Below are 9,236 nucleotides of genomic sequence, written 5' to 3'. Positions count from 1 at the left end.
GAAGCATAGTAGTTCTTGTTTTTTTCCACATTTTGGCTGATTATGACAGTTTTACTGATCATTGAATGTTTTAATTTCAATCTGCCTAAAACGTGTAAATGTGAATTTTAAGAGGTTAGTATTGTATGAAGATATTTTAAAACACAATCCTTGATTCTTTAAAAGCTTGAAAAAAGTAACGTTAACGAATATTCTTATGCATTTTATATCTGTGTAAAAGAAAAGTAATTTTGGCGGACATTTTTAACTTAGGAACGTAAGTGGCCTCACACCACATCGACGGTAATAAAAACTTTACAAATAATTATGCCAACGAAGAGTAGAAATCGATAATCAAATGTATATTTTATTGTTGCCATAAACATCAATTATATGTATCTTTATGCTTCATTGTCGTTCTGAAAATTAAAATATCCTTGATCAGACCTAATATATGATACTGATCCCTGTAATTGTTGTATTTTATGGGGTAAGTCTAATAACTGTACTCTTAAAATGAAAGGTTTTCTGTTCTGTACATCACATCCGTTTACAATTTAGCACGTGCTACGCGGCAAACACACCCTATCAGATATAGCTGTCTTTGGCATCACATCTCGGTGGCAAGGTACTATCCTATGGCAATGAATACTTGGTATGAGCAGCATAAAGCATACAGCGCACAACTTAAAGGTCAAACCAAATTACAATGTAGAACGACCTGATACAAACGCGCCGTTCGTAATGTCTGATGGCACTTGTTTAACAAGTGTAGAAAGCGGTTCTCGAGTTCAACAGTTTATGTGTACTTTACAAGGTGCATTCCTTAGAGCTCAAATAATTTTTCTAATTTTTTTTCATTATTAAAATATAAACATATATTTACAAATGATAAATAACAATATAATACGATGTTTCATTTTTGAAAATAATACACTGAGCAAAGCGAACCCAGATAATGAGAATATTGATTCTATCACAAGTAGGTCACTGCACATGTACATGTACATCTAGACCGTGCACCAACTGTACTCAGGAGTCATTTGGCCGAGTACAAATATCAGGCAAATCTTTTCTGTCTTTTATACATAAATGAAATCATCTATAACCACGTCTTTTTGTACATGGTTTAAAGTGGCTTCAGGTGCACTCGAGTCACCGTTGTTCTCATTTACTGATGCACTCGAGTCACCGTTGTTCTCATTTACTGGTGCACTCGATTCACCGTTGTTCTCATTTACTGATGCAGAACTTTTCCCATCCACGACGTAGTCTGCTTTGATGACATCTACATCTTGGCAGGGGACAATTCGTCTTTGTAAATTAAGAGATTTGAAAATAATTCCTTTCTTATAAAGGAGCAATGTGCCTCCAAGAATAACGATGATGACCCCTACCACCAAAAGAGCTATACCGTAAGTTGGGATGATAGGCTCATTGGTATTCGGTTCTCCATATCGACTATTCGAATAGCCTTGTCGAACTGTTTCATTGGATGGAATAGTAACTGACACGTCAACGGGAGTAGAAACTTCGAATGAAAGTGTTGATTCACCATTGGTTACTGATGGGGTTGCGGTATTTTGTGTAGCAGCAATGGTATCGGTAGTGGCACTAACAGTCGTGGCCTCTGGGTTCTTCGCCGTACCTGTTGTCGGCGCATCATACGCGGTTGTGGTGTCCTCGGTAGTCGTAGTGGTTTCAATACACTCACTGGGAACTCCATGTAACCTGTGGTCTATGGTACATTGGCCAAGGTTACCGGCTAAGTCCCCCGCGTTGATGTAAACTAGAGGGTTACAACAATCAGAGCTGAAGGAGAAAATGTTTGCATATTATGGCGGGCATTTAAAATTTTGAAATTCTTTTTAGTCATTATTTTTGTGCGTGTTTCGAAATTACCAGTAAGCTCTTTCGTTGAGTTAACTGAATTGGCTTCGACCGAGATACTCTCCTTACACAAGGCCATGACTTTTCTTTTGGTTGGCGACAATATCTGCATCATTATTTTTTAATTTAATCGTTACTTTTGACAGATCTTATTAAATTTTTACCTCACATTTACCATCACCGGGTTTGTAAGTGAAGACGCAGATGTGAAATTGTCGTAAGAAAACGCTGCAGAACTACTGTTAAGTTTTCCAGCGTAGATACGATGCAAGCCAAACCCAGTTTCGGTGATCTCAACAGTCACGTGCCACAAGTGGGCGTGGCACACGCAGGGATCCAGCTGCTCTAGCCGACATGGGCCAAAGGACGACAAAATGGTGCAGTTTGGAGCGGCATCATCCTCAACCTGAAATATTCATACACTAGAATATATGGCATGGTAAAATATAATAAACCAAAATGCGTTGAAAGTGCCAAAATATCGATGTCAGAATTGATAGTTGAAAAAAGATCTTTATAAAGACACCCATGTGTTCACATTCAGAGTATTATTTAGAAAATCTCCATTGATTTCGGTTAGAAATTTGTCTGAAAAAATAATTTTGTCTCTTTCATTTTCTAATTGCAACAAGTAAGTGCGACAGGTGTACCTCTTCAAGCCTCTCCCCGACAGATATCCGCCGTATTTTGTATTGAGCTGTTAAATTACCTCCACCGCTGGGCGCCGCCGATATTGTCATCGTGCTACAAAAACATAAAAAGTCACACTGTTTATATATATATATATATTTTCTTGATATAGACAGGTGTATTGGACATCACGTACTATATCAATAAGTATTTAACGTAAAATTGCAAATACATAAATGAAGATGGGTAAAATAAGCGAACGTTAGTGTAAAACAAACTGAACTTCTGGAAAATAAGTGAGCGTACTTTTACAATACAATAATGTAAAATATACGATATCTGTATTCTCTCATACATGTCGGAAACTGAAGATCGTTTTTCATCACATCAGTTTAAGTAGGGCTAAAGTAAAACTTATTTTCACCTTGTTACGTTTGGATCAATACCCCCATACAGGGTGAAAGAACCAGTCCTATTTTCATGTTCAGATAGGTAGAACACTGAAAACGCTGATCCAGTGACCAAATTTTCAGTGTCGAGGATTGACACATTAAAGTTGCCTGCTGGTCCAGTATTGGTTACTGTATAATTTACATAGACGGTTTCCCTAGTGTATAAGGCTGAAATATAGAAGATGGATTTTCATCAGTTGACTTTAGAATGGACCAAAAGGATTGGAGTGAAAAAAAAAAGAGCAATCTCTTTATAATGATTTACAAAAATTTCCCTTATTCATCATATTTATTATAAAACTGGTGGTTATGTAAATGTAATACAAAACCCTAACAACATTTACAAAAATTATTATTTTTAAAATAAATAACAATGAGCTTTTATAGCACACTGTGTGCATTATGATGATGGCACACCAGACGGTTTATTTCAAATATATCTTTATATAATATTTTCTTCGGATGTTTTACATTAAACAGATTTTCGATCTAAATCAGTCCTTTTCTGAACAAACCTAACGCCTAATTAACCTGGTATAGGATAGGTTTACTAACCAGGTGTAGTATAGTATAGTATGGACCTATATTAACTGGTATATGTTGGACCTGAGATCTATTAGCCTGGTTTAGGATGGACTTGAGATTTTCTAACCTGGCAAAACCCCCTTTACACTGGGAGGCGTCCTTTCTGCGTCCTTTGTGTGACCATACAGCTGGCATCGCTGTGGTCGTAGAAAGGAGGCACAAGCATCGCTTTGGTTGCAGAATGAATGCTCAATGATCGGCCAGTTGTCGGCACGTAAAGTTTTTTTTAATGTCAAACGAGGCCGTATTACGGGACACAGCAAGGACGCCGTCCAATGTAAAAGGGGCTTAAAGGATAAACTTGAGGTTAACTTACCTGGTAAAGTACAGACCTAATGTTGACCAACCTGGTATAGGATGGGCATGAGATTTCCTTACCTGGTATAGGATGGACCTGAGGTTTACTTACCTGGTATAGGATGGACCTGAGGTTAACTTACCTGGTATAGGACAGACCTAATGTTGACCAACCTGGTATAGGATGGGCCTGAGATTTCCTTACCTGGTATAGGATGGACCTGAGGTTTACTTACCTGGTATAGGATGGACCTGAGGTTTACTTACCTGGTATAGGATGGACCTGAAGCTTCAGTCCTACTGTTTTAACCATGGCGGTAGACAGCCTTGTAAATCTATACCCTCTGCTGTCATAGCCCTCGATGGCCAGACGAAAACTCTGAAATTGTCAGTTTCTAGATTATCTATATTCTGAAATTGCCTTGATACTCCCACCCAAATTGAGAGGATGATGTCCTTTAAGAAAAGCGCTACTTATATTCAGATGAAGTGGTTAAGTGAAACAGTTTTCTAACAGGGAATACTTCGTATAGAAATATACTTGCTATACTTCAAATACCGCTTATAAAATTGAACGGATATATTTTCGAAAAGTATTCAAATTACTTTTCTTTTCTTCTTTCAAACAGTTAAACAAATAATACCTCTGATGGTAGAACTTGCGTTGCAAAATAGTAGTTGCGCAGTTGCTCACCGCCCCTGAGAGGCCATATTTCACTGGCGGTATTACCATTCTCATCTTGAAGTTTTACTGTTGTCAAAGAATTATTGTCGTACACATCGGTCACCCTGATCAGAATAGATGTGTTGACTCCTACGAAAAGGACAATATTTGTGATGCTGTTGCAAATGAAAAACTATGGTCTTAATAAGCCGGATAAGGGCCAGTTCATAAACAAGAAATTTGTGAGATTTGATAATCTATTTTATTTTCAATTTCCTTATACTAACGTTCTGAAAAATACAGATGCATGACATGGATTTCTATTTCATACCGGCGATTGGACGTCCAGTGGCAGCATACAACGTGTCAGTAACTTCATCTTTTTCCAGGAAATCATAGAGAAAATCCAGCATACTCTGGCCAGTTATGTCCACCTGCCAACTCTCTACTGAAGACAGGCGCTGATATGACCAGATTCCTGGCGGAGGGTTCTGAAAGTTAACGATTTTTTATATAATTTCTAATATAAGATACAATGTGTCAAAAGGGCACAACTAAAACAGGCCTTTTTTCAAACGATGTAAACTTTTTTCAAACGATGATTTCTATATTCGTCATGATTTAGCCATGAGCGGAGATTCCGATTTATTTTATCGACGCACAAATGTTTGGTTGGCAGAAAATGAGGTCTGTCTAATATCCAATATTTGAGCCAAATTGCAAAGCGGAAAGAAGAGAAAAGCGTGAATTCCAGATGAAAACGCAAGTCCATTTTATTATAACGTACAAGAAACAGAAATTCAGTCAAATGTATACTTTTGGTAAGACAAAGCATTCTGATATCAGAGATAACACTACAGTATCCATCTACTCACAAGGGTTTTGAGTTACAAATATGGAGTTACCTTAAACGTAAAAACTTTGGCATATGGTCCTAGGCTTGTGACGTTAAAATCATTGCCACTCATTGGATGAGAGGTTCCTGCAGTAGGCAAAACAAAGTTTATATGCAGTATTCTATTTGTAACAAATAATTTGTTAAACCTTACCTGATATAAATACTACTAAATGTTTACGACCCTTTCAATGTTTGATCTTATAATCAAATTACATTTCGAACAATTTGAAAAAAAAATGGCATCTTTTCGCAATAAAGTATACACAGGAAAAACTTTATTTTCCGTGCTTTTTGCCTTACCATCGGGCAGGAAGACGCTTATAGAGGGTGTATAAGAAGAGCCCAGTATCTTAACAGATAGTTCACTTAATTGGCTGTCCACCGTGAAATTTTTGGAACTATCATCGCTGATGAAACGCGTGACACTCACAGTGGCTGTTCTTGTAGCTTCCTTTGATAAAACGAAAAGTATAGTATATAAAATGTCTTTACCAGGAGGAAAAAAAAAACACACGTAAAAATAATTGCCAAATGATGTTGGCTTTAGAATTTATTTTGCTTATCCACTGGTCAATGAAGTTTTCAGTTAAAAAATATTGTAAAAGCCCTTTCCACCACGTTTTCCATACCTGAATAATACCAACGACACTGCTTATATGAGTGTTATCTGTGATATACACGGTCCCTCCTGTGGCTTCTGCTAATTTTGTATACAAACTAGGCGGTGTGAAGACAGAACGTTTTCGTCTGGACCTTTCACTGTTTTCTAGAACACAAGATATGCAGTGTTAAACAACTTGGAATATATCGACGACTGTAAATGCCATCAAAGTATTATCTGAAACAGAATATAGATAAGCTCACAGTAGTTCACTTAAATAACATCACCATAGGAACCTAAAATACTACTTTTAAACTGATTTTTATATTTTACCTTTCAAATTTTTATTTGTTTATTTAAATTAGTTTAATATTTATCTATTCATTTGTTTATTTGACCTTTACAAGACGTGCAACTTAAACAAGCAAACTTTTTAAATGTGGTTAAAAAAACCTTGCAAACTGCGTCTCCTTCTTGCAGAACATTTTCCTGTCAACACCATCTCAGTCTTAATGTTCTTTTTCAGGGCAAGCTGTTCAATTTCCTTCTCTCTGTCTGCGTCTTTTGCATCAGCATCCGTAAAAAAGTATATTGTGGAACCAGGCTGAGATACCTTAATGGCTGAAGGTGAAAAGCGTATAATTTTTTCTCTCTGCTTGTAACCCAAATACCATGTCAAACAATATATCTCGGGTCCAATTATTATATACCAATGAATAAATGGGTCATTACCAAAATCCTATCAATTGAATGCTAGCCCATTTCTGGCCTATCCTAAAAAATGTATCATAATCTGTCCATAACTTTTGGAATTTGGATGTTAACTAATAAAGCAGCGATGGAAAAAACTATTCCCTTAGGGGTAGACACTTCTACCTGTATAATGAAAAGGAACATCACTTTAACCAAAAAGAATCTACTAGGAAACCAAATACGGATTGTTCATACGTGTTGATGATTCGGAGAAAGTTAAATTAAGTGCAACGTAAATATCCGCTGACGCATGTATGTAGTATTTTCAAACAATCAGTTTTTGGGGTAAAGCTTTATTTTGGAAAGATAAGAATGGCATTCTCCCGAATGCAATGGCCTTAACTTTCAATTAAAACAATGCACAACTTTTACTCGCCTTCTGCCATTCCATACATGGCAAGCTCTGGGCAGTCAGCTCCGCCGTGAGCATACAGATTTCGCAACGCGTCTATCATTTCTTCAGAGTCCTTTGTCATCGTCAATTCTCCCTTTGGTTTACTGGGATCACCAGCTGAAAATATACCAAATTAATTACTGATATGAAATGTTAAAAGGTATCCTATCCAGGATTTTCCCACCAAGTTGAATTTTCCTTAAAAAGTTTCCCCTACTTTCAAATCATCGCACTTGAATCATATATATATATATATATGTAACAGACGGACTCTCTGGTTGTGTAAAATTTTATTGCTACAACTAAAATTTTCACCCCTGATCTTATTCAAGGGCGTTTAGAAAGAGTGCTGAATATACCAATACGGCTTGGTCTGAAAACACATAGAAACAGACAGATGAACAGCAACTTCAGCACTATTAGAAAATACCGCGTCAATGCCTTTTATAATGTGAAGTCACGTGGCAAAGACGCGGGAAGACAGAACAAAGGGACATAGACAAAAGAACAGACAAAGGAACAATTAGAGGGCGTCAGAGCTACATCAAGTCACAAGACAAGACGAGTGACGAGTTCATATTTACACATAGTTACACTCTCCCCCCTCCAGTGAAATGTCGTCCCGACATACACCAATACATACAAAAAAAAAAAAACACAAATATAAATACACAAATATTTACATTCAAAATGTTCCTTTATTAAACAATATATTTATGTAAGATTATACAAATGAGATATATATCAATTACTCATCAACCGTAAAATATCTTCGCAAATCCCCGCAACCTGAGACATAACTAAATAATCAGGCGGTTTGCGATGTCGCGTACTCCTTCTGGGGATTGGAATGGGTGTGCGAGGCACAGGTACTGGAACCTTTCTCACATCTCGGGAAATTTGATCTTCAGTACCATCGGACACCAATGATTCACTGGCAACTGACTCCTGTTCAGCTGTCTCAACTGTGTCCGGTGCTGCAACTTCTTCCACTGTATGCTCCGTCTCACTATCATTTCTACCAGCATTCTCTTTAAGTTCTCTGTCCACACTATCACCTACAAACACATATTCATCTTCCTCATCTACACTACTGCTACTACTACTACTGTCTTTCCTCACTCGCACTCTCTTTTCTCTCATTTGATTACGAAGTCTCAATGACTTTCTCTCCCTCGGCTTTGGTCTCTCTATGGTAGTTTTCTCTGAAATAGGAAGTTGCGATATTGGTAATAACAGGTTCCTGTGAAGCACACGTTTTTCTCCCAACTTGTTTTCTTTTTCTACAACATAAACTGGTATATCATGATTAGGCTGGGCACGAACAATATATGCATCTTGTTCCCAGCGATCAGCTATTTTGTGCTTGCCCTGAAATGCTACAACCTTAACCAATACCCGATCTCCCACTTCTAAGACAGAACCTCTCGCTCGTTTATCATATTGCTTCTTTTGTTGTGTCTGGCTAATTTCTGTTTTGCTCTGTGCTAACCTGTAAGCCTGCAAAAGACGTTCTCTCAGATTATCAACATATTCACAATAATCAGAAAAACTCTGGTTATCCGGTGTTAAGCCAAATACTACATCTATAGCCAACCTCGGCTTTCGCCCAAACATAAGCTCGTATGGAGTAAAACCTGTAGTTTCATGTACCGTACTGTTGTAAGCATGAATAAGAGGCGCAACGTATTTTTTCCAGTCGATCTTCTGATCTGGTTCTAGTGTCCCTAACATGTCTAAAAGTGTACGGTTAAGTCTTTCGGTAATGCCATTACCCATAGGATGATAACTAGTCGTACGTGATTTCTCCATCCCACTTAATTGACATATTTCCTTGATCATTTTCGATTCAAAATTTGTACCTTGATCACTATGAATCCGTTTTGGAAAGCCGAAATAGTAAACAAAATTTTGTAAAAAGGCATTAGCTGTTGTTTTTTGCTGTTTGGTTTTTTTTGGGAACAGCTACTGCAAATTTTGTAAAATGGTCAGTTATGACTAAAATGTTTTGATACCCACCTTTTGATGATTCCAAACCCAAAAAATCCATACAAACGAGTTCTAAAGGCTGTGTACTTTGTATATTCACTAAA

General features: G+C 37.2%; 1 protein-coding gene across 2 annotated transcripts in view; it reads right to left on the bottom strand.

Moving 5' to 3' along the window:
- Positions 1–325: 325 nt before the first annotated feature.
- The window catches only part of LOC106155751 (von Willebrand factor A domain-containing protein 7-like), a 36,151-nt gene continuing 27,240 nt past the window's right edge, over positions 326–9,236 (bottom strand). For both annotated transcript variants that reach the window (XM_087005748.1, XM_087005749.1), the window contains exons 8-19: positions 7,126–7,260; positions 6,450–6,617; positions 6,025–6,161; positions 5,696–5,846; positions 5,403–5,479; positions 4,829–4,988; positions 4,478–4,647; positions 4,101–4,212; positions 2,924–3,119; positions 2,520–2,613; positions 2,034–2,275; positions 326–1,791 (exon numbers count right to left, since the gene is read on the bottom strand). In XM_087005748.1, the coding sequence (XP_086861874.1) occupies positions 1,062–1,791; positions 2,034–2,275; positions 2,520–2,613; positions 2,924–3,119; positions 4,101–4,212; positions 4,478–4,647; positions 4,829–4,988; positions 5,403–5,479; positions 5,696–5,846; positions 6,025–6,161; positions 6,450–6,617; positions 7,126–7,260 (2,372 nt within the window). In that variant the 3' untranslated portion in view covers positions 326–1,061. The remainder of the gene's footprint in view (positions 1,792–2,033; positions 2,276–2,519; positions 2,614–2,923; positions 3,120–4,100; positions 4,213–4,477; positions 4,648–4,828; positions 4,989–5,402; positions 5,480–5,695; positions 5,847–6,024; positions 6,162–6,449; positions 6,618–7,125; positions 7,261–9,236) is intronic.

Source organism: Lingula anatina, chromosome 2 (assembly GCF_051362555.1).
Source record: "Lingula anatina isolate TDL-2025a chromosome 2, LinAna3.0, whole genome shotgun sequence".
Classification (NCBI taxonomy): domain Eukaryota; kingdom Metazoa; phylum Brachiopoda; class Lingulata; order Lingulida; family Lingulidae; genus Lingula; species Lingula anatina.
The sequence above is the reverse complement of the archived record's forward strand: the minus strand, read 5'-3'. Positions and strand labels throughout refer to the sequence as shown.